This window comes from Hemibagrus wyckioides, linkage group LG07 (genome assembly GCF_019097595.1).
Source record: "Hemibagrus wyckioides isolate EC202008001 linkage group LG07, SWU_Hwy_1.0, whole genome shotgun sequence".
Classification (NCBI taxonomy): Eukaryota; Metazoa; Chordata; class Actinopteri; order Siluriformes; family Bagridae; genus Hemibagrus; species Hemibagrus wyckioides.
Window position 1 is genome coordinate 2,151,073 of NC_080716.1, and position 20,897 is coordinate 2,171,969.

The following is a 20,897-nucleotide window of genomic DNA, read 5'->3' on the forward strand; positions in this document are numbered from 1 at the left end:
ACCAAACGTGGGCGGTTTCGTCAGGTCTAGACAGCAGGATAGATGCTTGTATACATCTATCTGATTTATTATTCTGTCAGGTAGACCTCATGCAATGTCACTCAGGATTAAACACAACTTTTTACTAAAACACAATGATTATGAGATAAATATCTGAACACTTGCCACTATGCATATGTCGCACATCAAACTCAATTTAATTCGGCAAACCTCGGAACATCCCCAAAACCTTGGGGACATGTTACGGAAACAACACAACAACTAAAAATCAGCATCACCACAATTTTCCCCAGTGTTTTATTTACAGATATAAGGTGTCGCCAGGTCTATTTTAATGTCTTTAAGGTTTCCCCAGGTTTATTTTGGTGTCCTTAAGGTGTCTTTAAGGTGTCCTTAGGTCTATTTTGGTGTCTTTAAAGTGTCCCCAGGTCTATTTGGTGTCCTCAAGGTGTCTTTAATGTGTCCCCAAGTCTGATTTGGTGTCCTTAAGGTATCCCCAGGTCTATTTTGGTGTCCTTAAGGTGTTCCCATGGCCAATTTGGTGTCCTTAAGGTGTCTTTAAGGTGTCCCCAGGTCTATTTTGGTATCCTTAAGGTGTCCCCAAGTCTATTTTAGTGTCCTTAATGTGTCCCCAGGTCTATTTTGGTGTCCTTAAGGTGTCCCCAGGTCTATTTTGGTGTCCTTAAGGTGTCCCCAGGTCTATTTTGGTGTCCTTAAGGTGTCCCCAAGTCTACTTTGGTGTCCTTTGGTGCAGTTTTGTGACATGTGGCATCATGATGTATCAAAATGTTTAATTCAGTGCATTTGCCAGAAGGTTCTTGACTCTATGATGACCACATTCTCTGATTTAAAAAAAAAAAAAAAACAATATCCAAAGCAACATGGAAATAGCTGCTGTATGCATCATCAAACCTTCTCAGTCACCATCTACAACCATGAACATGTGTTGTGAAGAGATAAAGATAGTCCATGTCCACAAATTATATCATATAAAATCTCTCAAGCTTTGTTCGAAAGCACAGGAAGGGACTAAGAGCTGAAATTCTCTCCAAAAATACATTCATTCTCATATTAATTATATTCATTGTTAATAAATTCCATGCTAGCTCCGGATCTGCTTCATCATATCATCACACAGAGTTTTTCCTCACCATGGATCGCTTGTTAGGAATAAACTAACATTTGTAAATTTGTGTTTTTTAATCAGAGTTTTTACATTCCTCTTTATATTCCTCCGTTATACAAATAAAATCTAATTTAATACACATTTATTAAAGATAAATAAATGAATCCTTGGACCATTACAAGAACAGTTGAATCTACCAACCCTTTATACTTTAAGTTTAAAGTCAAAATTCTGTAGGAATTTAACATATTTTTGCTTTTTTCCTGAAGGGTGCCAATACTTTTGGTGTGGAGGAAAAGAAACGAAAAGCAATCCTCCTCTACAGCTGAGGTGGAGGCAGCTTGAGTTCCGCTGTTAAGGCTCTTTTGCACAAAGCGTTAAAATTGTGTTAAGTGTTAAGCCATTTCAGGATTAATGAACTGCAGTGGACGGAGCTGGGACGGAATTGGTTTGAGAACTGGAAAAGATCTATCTGAATTTTCCTGTCAAAGCCTCCAGAGGCCAGACACAATCATGTTAAAGGTGCCAACGTGAATAGCTATCGCCTCGCTATCAAGAGAGCCATCGAGAGGAGGAGGAGGAAGAGGAGGAATGGAGGAGGAGGTTTATAGCACACACCTGAACTGTGAATAATGAGTGCAGCCTGCCTGCGATGCCGCTTTCATCTTGAAGTGTGTCACGAATTGGCTTTCATCTTCATCTGCAAAGCGCTTACAGCTCCTTAACCGGAGAAGAACGGACGCTTTTACGTGTCTCGAGGACACACCTTGATACGGCTCCGTCTTTTTTTTTTTCTCAGCTGTGTATTTCTAAAATTGCTGATGGTTACGTTATCACAAGGCCGGCACCGCAGCTTGCATACGCAACCCGAGCCGATGGCGGTATGGCAAAACACAAGCATCGTGAAATGGATGGATAAACCTGAGGGTAGTCAAGGATTTTTCTTTTCTTGCAGACATTTTGGTTCAAAAAGAAAAAAAAAACTATACGTAATACATGGGCCATGAATTGTCAAGCTATGAGAGTACGAATTGAGAATATGACTCGAAATGTCTTAGCAATTGCGAAGGCTGAATAATGAGTATGGTTATGCATGCCACTCAGTGAGCTGGCAAATTAATATGACATATTCAGACCGTACAGTTTGTGGGGTAACTCTGACAGGCTGAATAGAGATTAGCTGTAATTGCCGCTTTGATGAATTAGCATATGCCAGTCTGAGCTTCGGACGATATCAGTCGAAAGCCTGACAAGAAACGTTCCGGGTCTAGTCACAGCAAATCAAATCTACTCTTTTAATAGGGATTGTACCACCATAACCTGAACTGAGAAAAAATACCTGAAATTTCATTACTCCGCTTATCACTCATTCAAACTGAGGCTTTTTCTGGATCAATCCTGGGGAAAATTCAAACATTGTACATTTTCATTTTATGCCATTTTTTGTACTCTTCATATTATTCTTTAGTTTGTTTCCGACTTACTTTAAGCACCTATAAGGGCAGGGCAAGCAAAAGCATGACTCAAGCTACGTTCAAAAATACTCACTGTACTATGAAGTCGCTATGGTACTGGTTGCCATGGTAATATTGTCATCATATCATACAAGATGACGGAGAAGCAGTATCTATCTTCTATCTCCATCCCCATTGGTAGTCGCAGCACCATATTTGCACATTTGCATAGACACGCCCACATTTAGTCAACTATTTTCCCAAATATATCCACAAACATCTGGACATGACCTTAGAGTCAAGTTATAATGAAAAAAAACAAAACAAGAATGATTACATTTATCCCAAACGAAACACATTTCAAACCATTTTCAATCCTCCGTTGTGTCCTGCCTCACAGCTTGCCCTCCTCTGCGAATTTTGCAGCCCGTTGAGATTTTTCCGGTTCAGCGCTTTTCTCTGCTCTGCATTGAACAAACACAATGTCCGTAAGGGTTTTGGAACCTTTGACAGGATGCGCAGTGGCCTTTCTGATTTATTGCACCCACCCACTACTGAAAAACTTTTAGGAGTTACAGAATCTCTCCCGCTAGCTGCCTGCAGTGGACTCACGTCTGACCTCCCTGGAGTTCCTAAACAACCCTTAACCTAGCATAAAGCAGACCATCTCTTTAAATAATGCATCGGGTTAAATAATTGTGTTGTTTATAGGCCAAATGTTGCTTCATTTGCTGTGACAAGCTGATTAATTGTGGAAGATTAAGACTCTAAATGAACATCAGTCTCTTACTGCTCGGTGGGATTAAGCACTACCTAAAGAGAGCGATGCAGCGGTGCTTTATTACTTTATCCTCCTGCTCAAATAGCTCACGCTCTAATCACTCAGCAGGCCGGGTGGGAAAAAGAAACTTTTATTTCTTAAGAGGTTGATTCTTGTCGTTTTTTTTTTTTTTTTTAAATGCTAGCATTAACATCACTGACATCGGCATCAGCGCACAATGAAATCACCACCAAAAATATTTCTTTAACGTCTGATATCAGCTGCAAACTTACATGAAATCCGTCACCAACACAACCACCAAGCTTCCCCCATGTTCCTGTTTGTGTTGTGCGACAACACATCATTTAGTTTGCGCTTCCGTGTCTTGGATGTACGTAGTGTCTTGGAAACGTAGATGTCGGGAAAAGTGCTGACGTGGACGCCTATTTGTGAGCTTGCAAGCTTTTGTGCGTGTCTTTAATTGCACGGCTCTTTGGAGTTGTGTCCTTTGGGCATGAATTTGTCAATGACTGATTTATGTTGTGTTATTTCTTTAATGGGCTTTTTCATAAACTCCGATCCCCCCGAGGCCGCAGCTGCGCAGGGACTATTTTTCTGTAGAGCCTCAAACGCATGGACACGCAAACTGGAGAAGAATAACACAATAAGGAGATTATTAGAGACAGTGTTCGGGTGTATAAGCTGTAAATAAACTCGATATATTCATCACATGCAGCGTTTATATCAATCAGTACACTCAATTCTAACTCACTGTTTTATTCCTGTTGCATAATCATCTGCCTTGCGCAAGCTCTAGACTTGTTGTTTTGTGTATTTTGTGCTTATTTACATTTGGAGTTCTTTTTGTTGTGTCTCTTTTATCTGTTTTGTCTCATTCAGGGACACATCGCTGGCTGTGGTGCTTTAATCCTCATGTCTTGTTATTATTTTAAACTTATCTTGTTTCTTTCTTTTCACTTTCACTTGTTTGTGTGTTCTGTTTTGTCTGCCTCTTTATTTGACCCCTCTGACACTTGTCTTTTGATGCACAAATCCCATGTCGTGCTCATATATAAGAAAGAAAATTCCAGAATAAATCTGAATGGATATATATATATATTTTAATATTTCTCAGCACCATCCAATATATAATATAAATATAATTTATATGTTTATTGTTATTTTATATTTTTTAAATAAATATTAAATATTTCTATTTTATATACACTACCAGTCAAAAGTTTGGACACACCTTTTAATTCAGTGTTTTTTGTTTAGGGATTTATTTTCTACATTCTAGAACAAGACTGGAGATTTCAAAACTATGAAATAACACACATGGACTTAAGTAATCCATATGTAACGACAACAAAAACAGTCAGTTGTTATGTTAAGACACGAAGGTCAGGTGTTCTGGTATAGTTCTTGCAAGAACAGTATTGTCAAGTGCATTTGCAAAACCCATCAAGCACCATGATGAAACTGGCTCACATGAAGACCATCCCAGTAAAGCAAGACCAAAACTGACCTCTGCTGCAGAGGAGAAGTTCATTTAGAGTGACCAGCCTCAGAAATCACCAATTAACAGCCCCTCAGATTAGAGGCGTTATGAAGGCTTTACAGAGCATCAGTAGCAGACATATCTCAATATCAACTGTTCAAAGGACATTATTGTGGATTTCGGCCGCCTTCAGCATTGTTTTACAATGTAGAAAGAAATAAACACCAGGAAAGACCATGGAATTAGAAGGTGTGTCCAAACTTTATTATATATATATATATATATATATATATATATATATATATATATATATATAAATATATATATATATATATATATATATATAATAGAAATATTTAATATTTATTTTAAAAATCTAATATATAGATATAGTGATAGAAATAATATTTATTTTAAAAATAAAAGAAATAAATGAATATTTATACATTATAAAATTTTAAATTATTATTTATTTATTTATTTATTTTTTATCTACCCAATAAATCACGTTTATAATTTGTGCACCTCTTCTTGAACATTACTGTTTCCATAGCAACAAGGACGTATATGTTGGCTGTTCCACATATACAAAAGTTAAAAACAAACAAAAATCCAGTTTTGTAACTGTAACTGGATAAAAAAAAATGGATGTGTTGTTTATTAAGAAATTAGGAAGTGACTTGTTTGAAGAGAAATCTAAGACGTCCTGAGACGTTATAGAAAAAACGTATCAGTCTGTCATTTATATTTTCCTATAACGGCACGGAAACGGAAAAAAAAATCATTTATAGCCGAGTGTCTCTGTGACTTACACGCTTTTCTAAGGCCTTATTGCAGGTCTGAAAGGTTGAGACCAATGTGGTGTTTCATGAAAGCCCATTTTTTAAAATGCAAGCCTGACATTTGGTCTTTCATTTCACGTCCGCCTCTGATGTGGAAAGGTGACGGAGTGAACTTAAAAGGCTTTGTCTCAATTTGCCCGTGGCACCTGAAGCATGTTACTTTTGAACATGGCAGCACCCTGCTTGATTTCATTTCAAGGACTCCTGGTCCTTCAGTTTATAGAGTGTGTGTGTGTGTGTCCTTGTGAGTGTACGAAGTACTGCTCTGAAATTCGCTCGGTTGACTTTCAATTGTCTCACCATTGGGTTACAAACGAACAAACAAAACAAGCAAAAAAAGACCCATCTCATTAGAATAAATTAATTGTGAAAGTTTGATTTAAATAAAACAAAAACAAAGAAATTCGACTCCAACTTAAAAATCTCCTTGAAAAAAAAAAACAAAAAGAAAAAAGCTTTGCACTTTTTTCTCTCCTCTCTTTCTGTCTGTCTGCCGCGTGGGCGTGTACCTCGACCTGTTGCATATTTATGAGATCCGCTTGATTGACAGCTATAACGCTCAGATCAAAGAGTGACGTAGGTCGGAAATAACTTCGCATCAATCAAAGCTTAACCGCATGAACCTGAAGAGATTTGGAAAACATGAGCCTAAAAATATTTTTTCTTTGAAGTGTCTGGGATAATAATGTTTTGTTGGAGATCGTAGAGGACGGTAAAACGTTAGCATCCCAGCTACACCTACAGCTAGTACTGTGGGGTTCTTTTTACACTTCCTCTGAGGAAAATCTCTGAAATGTGCAATGAAGTGACAAAAGGGCTTAAAAAACCCCAAAGAACTACAACAACAACAACAACACAAGAATAGACATTAATCCACCCCCCCACACACACACACTAAACTCTCATCGATTTCAGAGGCTTTTAGCGTCTCGCTCCTTGACTTCATTAACAAAAGGCTTAATGTACAGCACCGCGGGTGTTCGCTAAACACCGGCGCTATGCATTGTGTTAGAGCTTTCGCGTTTCAGGATCGTTTTGCTTGAGTGCCAGCAGGTGACGCATCGCATTCGCGCTTTTACAACACGATTATCGACTCTTCGCCTTTTCAGCCTGTTGTTAAACACTGCTTTGTGTGTAGGTGCGGATTAAAGGAAAACGATTAGCTGCTTGCGGGGGTTTTTTTTTTCGCTTCCAAAACAAACCTGTGTCGTCTTTTTTGCCGCCACAGATATTGCGCTTTATCATCTAAACCAAATTACCTAGCTGTAAACATCGGGGATCGATATAAATCATAAAAATATTCACATTTTAAATTGCTTTTCTTCTTTTTCCGAAGTACTGAGGCAAGATCTAACTTCCGAATCCAGGTGAGAACATACTTTTTTAAAACAGCACTGAAATCTACTCGATTTTAATGATCTAAATAATCATTTCCGAATAAATTCTTTATTAGTCATTCATCTGTATGAATGCCTCACAATGCCCAGTAGGCATCCTACAAAAGTTTCCAACCTCACCATGGAGAAGTAAAGTTATTAAATAAAATAAAAACACAGTTGGAAAAAAAAATTAAACTTGTACACTGCCTTCACTTTATATTGAACTAGAGTTAATGAGGTCATTTATCAACAGATATATATATAAAAAAAAAATTATTTATGTAGGAGAATTATGTTCCTTTCCTACATCCATTAAATCTATCGTTTAAAAAAAGGGAGGAAAATGGATGAATCATATGAACACACATTTGGAGTTTCATGCGAAAAATAAATACATAAATTCGATTAATTCGATTAATTCAATTTTTAAAAAGTAAACACTTTTTTTTAAAGAAGAGATGGCCAAAGTATGCCCAGAGATGCCCACTGTTTTCTTTTCTTTTTTTTTTTTTAAAGAGATAGCCAAAGTCCTGTCCACTTTTTAAAAGAAGAGATTGACAAAGTCCTGCCCACTTTTTTTTTTTTTTTTTTTAGAAATAATGGCCAAAGTCCCACCAACTTTTTTTTTTTAGAAGACATGGTCAAAGTCCCACCAACTTTTTTTTTTTAGAAGACATGGTCAAAGTCCCGCCAACTTTTTTTTTTATAAAGGAGATGGCCAAAGCCCCGCCCACTTAAAAAATTTTCTTAGAAGAGATGGCCAAAGTCTTGCCCACTTGTTTAAAAGACAAAAGTAGCCACTACTGGACACACGTCCCATGTCTTCGGTGAATAAGCTTTTCCCCCTCTAAACCCAAACGCTGTACCCTAACCATAAATATTGGCACCTTTTGCTGAAAAATGAAGTTACTTAGTTACTAAGCCAGTTGATATTTGAAGGCTGTGCATAGTTCCATTAGCTTTTAGATAAACAACAGCAACTGTTGTTGGGCAAATATTTGAACAGGAGGAAAGAGGTGATTCTGCATACTGCAGCGCTCAGAGACGTCACCAGATTAAACACAGGGCTTGCTGATTGATTAAGTGTTCCTAAAAAGTGACAGAAAGCAGCGGCTGTAAACACAACAGCGCCAGCGGTACTGGTACAGAGTGAATACTGAGTGGGAACAGTGTGTGTGTGTATGTGTTTAGATAGAGTAGGAAGAAAATAGATCAGTATTTGGTTCGTATTCGTTCGACAAGATCGTTCTCATTCTGCACAAGGACTAAACCCGGTTACTGTCACAAACCTGGGCTTATCTCGGTTTATGAGCGGTTTATTCAATTCATAACCTCATCCTCGTGATAAGCCACAGCTCCGATTAGGACGCTGGGCGTCTCCTTTGTTGTCCTCCGTGTGAAATAGAACGGCCTTCCGGAATTTTCTGAATGCATTTCCAACCCTGACGGATTTTGCTACTTTTTCATCAAGCTGTCAATATCACAAACAAATCATCTTTAAATCTGTTGGGGTTTTTATTAAAAACATTCAGCTGTAAGGGTATTTTAATTAAATTCTACACAACATGTACTGCTGAAAATCTACCTTTTGAACTGTCCTTGTCCTTAGATTTACATCTTTGTGTGTGTGTGTGTGTGTGTGTGTGTGAATGAAAATACAGAATTCTGAAGCATGACTGCTGTAGGAATTGGCTTAGAAAACAGCAATTCGCCCACGATTACAAATGTTCTTTTATTAACAAACTAAACGTCACAACTTGAAACTTTTTACAGTTACATTTAAGGTAATGGAACGTCTGCTAAGCAGGTTAGCACTTGTTTACAGTCTAGCAGCTATACTTTGCTCCTTTATCAGGTTCTCTTGCAATGGAAAGAAAACAAAATGCTTGAAACAAACAAACAAACAAACAAATAAACAAAACATGTAACCTTTGTCCTGAAGACTTTCCTGTGGGGGAAAACCTCACTGTTACAAAGTGCTGACACAAGAGCTAACACCAGAGACTCCTTCCTTCCTTCTTTCCTGTTTTGTTTTTTGATAGATTTTATACATCAAAGTGCCACACAATGATCCTTCACTCGACACAAAATGGACTTAATTTCTCCATCCCTGAATACAAATGTGTGCAATTTCTGTATCAAGTCCTCACCATGTGCGCTTAACACTACACCTCAAATCGCCCGAGAGACGTTTCGCATACAAGGAGAACGATTAAAGAAAAAAAGAGAAAAGGACCACATGTTGCCACGAAGCTTGACGGAAAAATCGTGCAAAATCGTCACGTCCGATATGCACGACAGATTCAAAGTCAACACTCAACAATCATCGACAGAACATTTATTTACCCGAATGCAGAGTCGTCGCTTGTTAAAATGATCTCCAAAGTATATTAAGAGCACTACGAGATTGTTCAAGGAGTAATCTTAATCTTAGTGTGTACATTTCTCCAGCTGTGGCCTGCTGTGCAGTGGAAATGAAAAAATTAAGCAAATTATTTCGAACTGCCTATGTGACTAAATTCTTGATTATAGAGAACAGTGGAAAAGGAAAAGTAGCCATGCATACCAATGAGCACAGCGGTGTGGAGCTGGCTAAAGTCGCTATACACCATTTAAGGCACTTGTAAAATAGGATTTTACCCATTTTATTTACTTCAATCATTGATGGGATTGGGTTGGGTTTTTTTTTTTTTTGGAAAAAAAAACAGACATTTGTGTTTCGGGTTTCGTTTTGATCTATGTCAGACATCGAATACAAATATGTCTATGAAGAGTAAAACATGTCTATATCAAACACCAAAAAACAGCAGTTCTGTTATTATAATAATAATAATTAAAAAACCAAACGAAACATCAGACGTGTCAACATTCCATCATAACAAATAGATTCGAATGTTACTTGTTAGCTACAAAGTTTGACCGCTTCGTACTCTGTGTAGTACCGGTGTTTGGCGCCGAAGGCCTGCAGCGCTATGAGAATTCGCGACACCTCCGAAGTGGAGAGTTTGAGTCGGTGTCGAAGGAGACACGAGAAAAGGTCCAGAGGTGTCGCTCCAGCAGGAGATAGACGATTGACCCGGTATCGGATCTCAATCAACTCCTGCAGCGCAGAGTCCTGAGATCCCTGCGTGTATGGATAGTCCAGCTGCAAGATCAAATCTCGAATGGCTTCCGGGTCAAAGTGCACGCTGTATCCGAACAGCTGAACGTTGTTCATTTTCATGTAGCCGACATGGTGCGAGGCGTTTCTGTTCGCCGCCTCCGGTTCCGCCGTCTCGTTCCCTTGAGCTCCGTCGCTCTGGATTCTGTTCCTCAGGTAGAAATGGACTGTTTCGAAGAAGCTCTTCCAGCGGTTTCCCAACGTCAAAGTCCAGTTGTAGCAGTCCGTCGCTGTGTCTAACCTCGCTTTCTCCCAATCGGGGTATCCGTTCTGGTTCATTGGCATTGTCCAGCTCTCCGAATGACTCCCGCCGAACGGGTTGACCGAAACGGAGAGCGTTGGCTCTAGGGTGGAGTTCTTGGTCATACAAATCTGCGCCGTAATTCCTAGCAGCATGTGTACTCGACTTGACTTGGATTTATTGCTCTTTAGAGTCAGGAGCATCCTTTTTCTCCATGAAGGTTCAAACCAGGTGTTGAGTTTGACATCACTGCTGACAAAGATGGCGGATAAGGCTAAGTGACTGTCGCGCTGCTCCAGTAGATTGCGCAGCTCCGAGTCGTGCATTTCTGTCTCGGTGCTGAGGTACTGCTTTGTGGGGCTTGGAGCCGCAGGGCGGCACAATCCGTGGCTCAGCGCAAAGCCGCTGTTGCAGCTTGAGCAACGTGTTCTATTTTCCAGAGAGCATGATGCACAACGGCTTCCAGTGCCCACGGAGCAAGGGATCAGTCCCTGGCAGGTCAGGTGACCACCTGGGCAAACGCAGCTCCGCGTCACCTCCGAGTAGATTCCCGGACTATCGGCTTCAGTGCAGTACAGAAGGGAAAGGGCTCGTTGTAGCCAGTAACCGAGACGCCTGGAGACAAAACAAATGAACAAAACAAGGACAGAGCGGGGGAGTACAAAAATAAACAAGGAATAAGCAACTATATAATTGCATGTGAGCAAATTGCAGCCTGAAACACAATGCAGTAACAAATGACTCAATTCTAATAGATGGCAAGTGAACTGTTTGCCTTCAGGACCGGTGATAATAGTTTTGCATTAAAGGCAGAAAAAAAAAAATTCTGCCTTTAAAAGCACAATTTTAAAAAAGCCCACTTGTGCCTACTAATAGCTTTAAAGGTTGCAGGAGAAGTGGAATAACACATTATGGTCATTAGTGAGAAAATGCACAGTAGGGTCCAAAGGCCTGAGTTCACTACCAAGAACCTTGGTTTAATTTCATATACAAAGAAAAGAGCACATTTGTCCGAGAACATCAGGTTTGCAAATTAGAAATTTTCAAGGCGAGGATAAAAAAAATCCACAGAGGAAGGAGAACAGAATAATTTTAGATTTATTTAGGCAAACATGTAATATTAAAGTCCTGGAAAGGAGGCAGGATGTTGGGTTTGAGATCATGTTAACATCTGTTTTTGTAATTTTATTCATGTACGTTGCAGCTTGTCTCTCAAGAAGGACTTACTTCTAGTCTCCTTCTTGCTAATAAATGTAGCCCAAAATCCCAAGCTTTATTAAGAAAACAGAAATGTCTTTCCAGCAGTAAGGAACACAACCCTATAGGAAATGATGCAATCAATAATGAGATGCAAAACTTTCCTGACTTTCCAAGCACTGGTACTGGAGACATATCATAACTGCTACATAAACTCTAAACTTCTCCTGACAGAAAACTTCACCACATCAACACGTATGGGTTTTCTTTCCTCTTTGTTAAATAACATCATATCATTTGTTTATTATTAGTCTTAGATTGTGTAGCTGTTACCATAGTAACAATACCGTATTCGTTTAAACCTGCGATTTTCTTACTGTTGTCAGCTATAGAAAACAAACCAGCGCCTTCTTGCCTTCTGACCAATCAGATTAGAGTTTTCAGCAGCACTGTGGTGGAATAACGTTTAATTCAATTCAATGTATATATACAGCGCTTATAACAATGTCAAAGTCATCATTAAAAAAATCATAAAGTTTAAAGTTATGTTACTATTTATCTCTAACATTTATCCCTAATGAACAAGCCTAAGGGGGCCAAGGTGAGGAAAAAATCCCTGAGATGACATGAGGAAGAAACCTTGAGAGGGGAACCTCATCCTCATTTTTGTGTCACTGGACAGTAAATAATGTAAATGTGAATAATGTCCTTTCTACAACAGCAACCAAGAGCTCTTGAGGAACTAATAGGTCAACGTTTAAACTTGTGATGTCATAACTTTTTTTTTTCCCCAAAATTCCTAGGGATTTTTTTGTATTATTTATGAATTGAACATTGAATTAACATTTTCTTCAACAAGAAACTTTTTTCCCCCTTTAACAAAATCAAATCAATCAGAACAATACCAGCTGTTTAGTAGTGATCTATATCAATTATTTACAATCCATCAACATTCATAATGAATTTTTTAAAAATAAAATCTTAATATAAAAATCAAAAATTTTTAAAATACTGCATTCATTTCTAAAGGTTTTGCGAATGAAGCCAGGAGAGTAAAAGCGACTCTGCCGCAGAGCGACACTTTAAAATCATCACATACTTTATCCTAATGATTATAATCATTCTCCTCTCATGCTCCTTTTCATAACTGCATGCTAACTAAATTTCCAGTCCCATCCATTATGCTTTGCAACACGGCTAACTGGTGTGGAGGTTGATGCCCTGACTGGAGGAGACTGTTTGGATGTCGGGCCTGATGTTAAAAACTTTCACGTCTTATTTTGCATAATTACACCGACAACAACTAAACAATCGCAATTACGGATGTTGACGTGAAAACAGAAATCCGTGAACACTGACCCTGTGTTCTCACCTGGCTTTAAACACTTCTGCTCAGAACTCGAAAGCATGCAGGTGGTAAAAGAGGAATGTAATCATTCGTGTAGGAAAAACGCCAAAAATCTAAAGATTTCGGAAAACAAAACGCAAAATACAAAATGGCGGCTTGTCAGATCCTCAAATCTGACTGGTTAGAAGGATTTCGTTGACGATTTTAGTTTCTAGAACGGAACGTCCCCTAATTCTGTGCTTCAACAAAACAAAACAAAAACAAGACATTGAAAACAACATTCAATCTAGTTCACTAGCTAGTGAGAACATCGTGAACAGGAAATCATTTGGTTTCGAATTTCAAAGACAGAGATGAAAGATAAAACGTTACTGTTTACGCAAAAATTTTATTTTTGCTTAAGAACAAAGTGACAAATGGTTAAGAAAGGCAGTTTGATAATGTTTTCTTCGTCTGTAAACGTAATAAAATATGTTTTTTTCCGGCTGCTCGAGTCCCTTCAGGTCACTGCTATGATAAATCTGATGATTGACAGATTTGACCAAAAAAAAAAACATCGTTTGGCCAATTTAAATTATTTTACTTTCTTTATTTCCTTCTTAGCTAGTGTGCCAAGCATCTCATTTTTTTCATTCAGCAAATGAAATATGAACTATTTTATTATCAAGTGTTAATTTTATGGAAATAAAATGTATAATTATTGTTATTATTTATTTTACCTTTCTCTTGGCAGGATTATTTTGGGTTGCGAGCGACACCTCCGGCTGAGGCGGAAGAGTTTAGCGGCGTTTTCCTGCGCTTTATTGAGGAGGGAAACGGTTTCGCTCTCCAACTTCCTGTAGCGCTTCAGCAGAGCCACATCGCTCCTCCACAAGCGCCACACCGATGATGAATTCAGGGCTGCGTGTGTCGACAATTGGACCATGAAAGCCTGGAACTCATCTGCACACAACAATGTAAATGCCAAAGGGATGATAACAAGCGTTATCCTTATTTCATTTCCATTCTGATGGAAGTAGAATGAAGCAGGTGTGTGTGTGTGTGTGTGTGTCTGAGTCTGTGTGAGAGAGTATGAGTGTGTGTGTGAGTGTGTATCTGTCTAAGTCTGTGTGAGAGAGTATGTGTGTGTGTGAGAGTGTGTGTGTCTGAGTCTGTGTGAGAGAGTATGAGTGTGTGTGAGAGTGTGTGAGTCTGTGTCTGTCTGAGTCTGTGTGAGAGAGTATGAGTGTTTGTGTGTGTGTGAGTGTGTATCTGTCTAAGTCTGTGTGAGAGAGTATGTGTGTGTGTGAGAGTGTGTGTGTGTGTGAGAGTGTGTGTGTGTGTGAGAGTGTGTGTGTCTGAGTCTGTGTGAGAGAGTATGAGTGTGTGTGAGAGTGTGGGAGTCTGTGTCTGTCTGAGTCTGTGTGAGAGAGTATGAGTGTTTGTGTGTGTGTGAGTGTGTATCTGTCTAAGTCTGTGTGAGAGAGTATGTGTGTGTGTGAGAGTGTGTGTGTGTGTGTGTGTGAGAGTGTGTGTGAGCATGTGTGTGTGTGTGAACAGATGGAGGTGAAAATCAATGATTAAAGGAAATGACCTTTTAGTTTCAGTCAACTTTTTTAAACATCCTGCCAGGTTCCAAAATGAAATTCATTAAAATATTACAGTGAAACAACTGTGTTAATTATAAAGTATCAAAATCTCAGAAGAATAATTTGTAGCTTTGTTCCACTTTTGGTACACATTTAATTTGGGTCATTTTTCACTCTAATGGAACATAAGGGCTAGCGCGAGGACGGACTGGACTCTAGATTTAATTACTGCTCAGGAAGCCGGGAGACGCTTCGGAGCTGATTTCTTCTTCTTTTTTTTTCTAGATTAGTTTCACAGCTGTATGTAATTTTGCTTCCTGGAGTCGGAATAAAAACACCTATTACAAATTGATTTGGAGATGATGTGTTGGTGTCATCGGTATATTTTGCCTCGCAGACGTTTGTGTTCAGCGCCTAATGTCGCTTTAATGCATCAATCGACGCGCTTCTGGTTTCTGCTTATATTTTGTCCCATTGTATGACAGACCATCTGCAGCTTGTTTACAAATATCTTGCTATGTTTATGGCAGAACAGGCGAACTTTCCAGAAAGGCAAATATAAAAACTTTGTAAACACACACTGCTTGACCAATTATGTTACGCCTGAAACCTGACATCAAACAAGTGCCTAGAAATATGTGTGAATGTTCCTAGTTGGAAGGGTGCCAAAAGTTCTGATATATATGTATATTTGAGAAATTTAACAAAAACGTCTGCAGGTGACGATACAAAAACACCATCGCCATCCGTCTATTCTGCCCCCCCAACCCCCCATGGAATTTATAAACAGGTGTTACTCAGTACCCGTTGGTATTAGTCAGTTACTAAAAACAGAAATGCAGCTTGTTTACTGCTGCCAAATCTTTCCAATCCTAAACCGAACATGCCTGTGTGGTAATTAAATTAAATGTGTACACAAGAATATGTTTTGTTTAGAAGGGTGCATCCACCTGATTGCTCAAACTCCTGGTTGGCCTGATCCCAGGCTTCGTTGATGTGCTCCAGGTTGCTGTGTTGTGCTCGGAGGCTGGCGTAGGGGCAGTTGCACTGCGGATGCCCGTCACTACACTGGCACCAGCAGTCGTTGTCCCGGCACGTGAACTGGCCTTCACTGTTACATCCGATGTAACTCAGAGCCGCTTGGACGAACCGACTCCTGAGGTACTCTGGCAAAAGAACCTGGAGGCCTGAGATAAGAAATGTATTTAGTTGTGAGTTCTTGACTCATGGTGGTCAAAAGGCAGGATCCTGCACTCTCATTGATGCAGCACGGGTTTTATTCCCAGGCAGGGAGGTAACCCAGGCACTGAAGAGGATGTGGTAGCTTAGTGTTTAAGGTGTTGGAGTGCTGATTGAAAGGTTCTGAGTTTGAATCCCAGGTATACCAAGCTGCCACTGCTGTGTCCCTGAGCAAGGCCCTTAACCCTTAATTGTTCAGTTGTATAAAATGTAAGTCGCTCTGGATAAGAGTGTCTGCTAAAATGCCAGAGACTCTCAGTGCTGGTCCCAAGCCTAGAGGGGGTGTGTCAGGAAGGGCATCTGGGGTAAAACTTGTGCCAAATTATAATATGCTGACCAAATGACCCACTGTGGAGACCCTGAACAAGGAGCACTCAAAAGAACATTTAGTTTCTACATTCTGATTGGTCGGATTTCCTACAACTGCAGTTGTGGCACTAGTGCCATCTATAAGACACCGGTCAAATCCATCCTACGCCTCTATTAAGAACTTTTAATGAGTTTCAGCCTGACATCATTATGCCGCGTATATTCTATATACTAAGCGAACGGACCCTGAAGGTTCACAAGGTGGATAGAGTCACCACAGCATGGAATTCATAAACAGGTGACATCTGCAGCAGTGATTTTCAGAGCTGATAGCATTCAGGTGCTTTACCTTGGAGCTGAATTCTGTTCTCAGGGCTGTGGACCAAAACGGAGCTGACGGAGTCGAGGTTGTCATAATTGCTACACCCGAGTGGGCCGGTCCTCGTCTCGGTTACCTGAAAGTCAAATATTTATTCAGACTACAAAAAAAACAAATTAAATATAAACATATAAATATAAACATTCAAATGAATAATATTCTTATTATATTTTATGCTTTTTTTTGTTATTACACAGAAACGGGAAATAAATATATAGACCTTTTTTTAATATACATTTGTAAATTAAAACAAAAAGGTATGAAGAAAAGAATGAAAAAATAGAGATAAATATACATGAAAATATTAATATTTATCATTTTTATTCTGAACTTTTAAATTCCTGTTAAGCTGAAAGTCTATTGTTTAAAGCAATTTACAAAATAAAATTTCAGTAAAAATTATTTAGACATTATATTAGAATTTTAGAATTATAAACTATACTATAAGCGTATATATATAAAAGTTCAAGATATATAAATCCAGTAAGAAGGTTTAAGGTGTCATTATAAAGTACGTTGCCGGTAATTAAGAAGACCGCATGGCGAAGGTGAGTTCGCTAGGACAAAATGGATGGAAATAGATCCAGAGCCTGAGCAATGAACTTAAACATCGCATAAAACATTCCTGGATCCGAAAACCTGTTCCTGGAAAATTCCACAAAAAACTCGAAAATGAAAATGAATGTAAGAAGGCACTCAAAAGGAGGTGCAGGATGACATGAAAGCAGCAGGAACTACTCATAAGCAATCGACTGCACCTCAATCATCCAAGAACCTGGAGAGAGGCATGGCGGTGGGAGCATCAGGATATGCAAATAGTCCCAGAATTCTCAAATCTGACTGGTCAGAAGGTTGAACAGTCAATTTATCTAAACATGCATTAACAGAAGGTGGGGGGATGGAATGACATTTACAGGCTGATGACATCACAGCTCTCGTAAAAATAAATTCTTGTTTGTCGAATGTAATCTTCTTCTTTTTCTTCAATCATCTGACTCCCTGCACAGAATTCATACGCAGTTCCATTGATATTAGATATTTAATATCACCAGCAGCCATCGTTGCTTGTTAAAGGCAGGGGATGATTACATCGCTAACTCTATTGTCGCTGTTTTAATGAGCAAACGCGGCGCCGCAGACGAGCGTGCGATAGAGTCTCGCTTTATTTCCCTTCCTCGAATCGATGGCATTAAAAAAAGAGAACTACGGCTTCATGAGAGTTTATCATTTTGACTTCAGTTACCCGCTGATTTAACGACACGATGCTGCAACGGCGTAAGGAAATAAATCCGTTCCGCGTGACGATTCGAAGAAAAACATCCGAATAAAGAAAAAAAAAAAACGATCAAAACAAAAAACACATTTAAAATGATACGGTCCTGACTAAAATCCCTCGGAGTGAAAATAAATAAATAACTAAATATATAAATCAGAGTAAAATCTTAATCAGAAATCAAAGACAAGAAGTCACAAGGACAAAAAAAAAAAAAAACAGTCTGAAGGAAATCTAAATCAATAAATAGATTTTTTGTTTGGCTTCTGCAAACAGATAAAAAGGTTAAAAGGATCATAAATATACTGAAAGAAAAGTTGTATTATTTTGACAAAACACTCGCAAGGACAAAACAACAGCAAGTATTTTTGAGCCTGTGTGTGTTTGAGACAGAGAAAAACAGCTATAACACACACACCGCACTCTTTTATTGGTGCTGTGAGGTGATGTTTTACCACCTGAAACACACACACACACACACACAATATGAAAACTGCAGTCCTTGGCACATGCAAACAAAGGACATGCAAATTCACATTAAAATTCCAAACATCATTCCACAAAAAAGGTGTTCTGTAGACTTGGCAAGCTTTAATATGGAGGATTAAATCTCAAAGTTACACAGACTTTAACTCTCCATGAAGCGCTAAAACTCCCTGATATTTTTTTCCTCAGGTAAAAGTCGGACACGCTAAAATGTAAAGCACAGCTTCAAATTCTTCACTAAACCAAAAAAGTAGGAAAACATTAGCTAAGTATCTAAGAAGGTAACAACAGCCAAACTAGAGTAGCTAGCTAGCTAATTTTCTTGCACTTTAGAAACTAGCTGAATGCTAATCACTGGGTGTAACAGCGCAAACTGCTGTGGTAAAAATGTAGCACCAAACAGATTACATTTGAGTCTCATTCTCACATAATTTACCTGTGAAAGTGTTCTGTGGTGTTGGCGAGCTTTAAAATAAAGGATTATATCTCAAAGTTATACTAAAGTTAATTCTCTAAAGCGCTAAAACATGAAGTAGCTTCAAATTCTTCAGTCTTCACAAGCAAAGTAGAAAATATACATAAAAACTCTTATATTTGCCACAAGTATGAAAGAAAAAGTATAAGAAAGTCTCGCAAAGCAATGTAGAAAAACATTAGCTACAGCTAACAGCTAAATGTTAGCAAGCTAAACACTCGCTGATTATCGCTGAATGCGAATCACGTAGCACATACCTCTGTGGTTAAAACGAAGTGTACGTAGCACCACACAGATTATACCGGAGTCTCATTCTCATCTTTACATCTGTTGGTTAGCAGGATATGATAATCACTATGCTAACAATTAGCTGTCAAAATACAAACTGCCATGATGAATACATAGTGAATACACGACGCAGCTGAAAAGATTTAAGTCTTATTCTCGCGCTGTTTACAAATTTGTTAGCAAAGTAGAGGTTAAGAATCTGATGCTAAAAAGACCAGAAATCAAATTTAGTCAGCCTCTCAAATATTACCCAAGACAAGTTTTGTGCTTCAAGTTTGCTTTTGTTGTTGTCGTTGTTGCTTTATCTGGCTAACAATTACGTAAGTTACATTTCTAGCATATTATACACAGGGCTTTTTTTTGTATGCTAACATCTCAAAAGAAAGATTTGTTTGTGAGAGGAAGGTGCTGACTGGTTTACCTAGTAAAGACTGCTAGCTCTTATATCCAAGTTGCTAACTAGCTAGCATTCCCCATTGATCAGTAGCGTGTCTTCTAAGTGACTCAAACAGACAGTGCTGCTGTGTTTTCCAGCTGCAGGTCAAATGTAAATTAATTCCCTTGTTCTTCCAACAGATTTTCCAGCATTGTCTCATCTGGATCTTCTGATAATCTTCTTGAAATGCTTTTGGTCATATAATTCAGGTCACAACTCTATATTTGACCCATGACTAGCTTTACTTCTGGGATTCTGTGTATTCAAACGGAATTTTTTTTAGACAATTATTGTTAGACGATTCTTATGTACAACAGACTTTAGCATTAGCATAAGCTTTGTTGAGGTTAGCGATGTATCTCCGGCACCACTGACTGATGGTCACTAGTTTCCTGAAGAAAAAAAGCCCTCAATCCCTTTATCGCTGTTCAGTCTCTTTTACGTTAATGACATCAGTCACGATGACAGACTGCGTCGTCAGTGTGGCGATAATAAAACCCACAATCTCAGCTACCAGCCACCAGTTCCTTGGTTCTCAATCCTCAAAATTCCACTCTGAGGTTGATCAAGTTGATCAGCATGCGTAATAAAAGACTTCATTACCCACTTCATTACATATCGCAGCCTTCTCTTTATCGGTATCCCAAAGGCCAATAATATTGCGATAACATTTAACAAATGATACGTACCTCAGCCTTAATTTCCCATTAACCTCAACCTCATCAGCGCTCATATAGGAATCTGGATTTTCAGGGTAATAGAGGAAGCGAGGGTGTAAATTGGATTTCCCTGGACTGATTAATGAAACCTGGAAGTCGTGCTTTGTTCAAAAGTTCTCGGCACCTGCTCATTTGCATTTCTGTTGTCGCAACAATGTGTGAGTTGAAGCTTGGGATTTTGAGAATGCCTTACACGTCTGTGTACGAGGGGGATAAATCATGGAGAGATGAACAGGTTCGAAACAGGTGCTTTTTATTCCATCAGGTTTGCAGTAGATGTATAAAAGCATATTCTACCGTTCTACTAAAGTGGCCCAAAATTTAATCCTAAGATGTTTTCCATTATCATTAAGTCAATGGGTTTTTTTTTTTTTTTAAAAAATGTGTGATCAAATCTGAAGATATTTTCACGTCTTACTCTACGAAACTAAACACATCAGTAAATCCTCAGGTTTTTTTAAGCTTTCGAAAAGGCAATTTCGAAGCAGTCGCTAAGTGGGGCTATGGGTCAAAGATTCTGATTGTATTTAGGCTTTAAGATGCATAATAGATGTCTTCAAAATGTGGAGGAATTGTACACTTTTCTGGCTTATTTTTCGGCGATAATCCAAAAGCCATTGGGGAAAAAAACAGTACCTGAAAAAAGCACTATAAAAAAAATTCAGTACCTGAAAATATGGGCACTCTGATAAAAAAAAAAAAAAAAAAAAAAATCAG

General features: G+C 38.7%; 1 protein-coding gene across 1 annotated transcript in view; it reads right to left on the minus strand.

The window, feature by feature from the left end:
- Positions 1 to 8,117: 8,117 nt before the first annotated feature.
- Positions 8,118 to 20,897, minus strand: part of brinp3b (bone morphogenetic protein/retinoic acid inducible neural-specific 3b) — a 34,732-nt gene continuing 21,952 nt past the window's right edge. The window contains exons 4-7 of the mRNA XM_058393907.1: positions 16,474 to 16,579; positions 15,527 to 15,763; positions 13,728 to 13,950; positions 8,118 to 11,078 (exon numbers count right to left, since the gene is read on the minus strand). Of these exons, the coding sequence (XP_058249890.1) occupies positions 9,965 to 11,078; positions 13,728 to 13,950; positions 15,527 to 15,763; positions 16,474 to 16,579 (1,680 nt within the window). The 3' untranslated portion in view covers positions 8,118 to 9,964. The remainder of the gene's footprint in view (positions 11,079 to 13,727; positions 13,951 to 15,526; positions 15,764 to 16,473; positions 16,580 to 20,897) is intronic.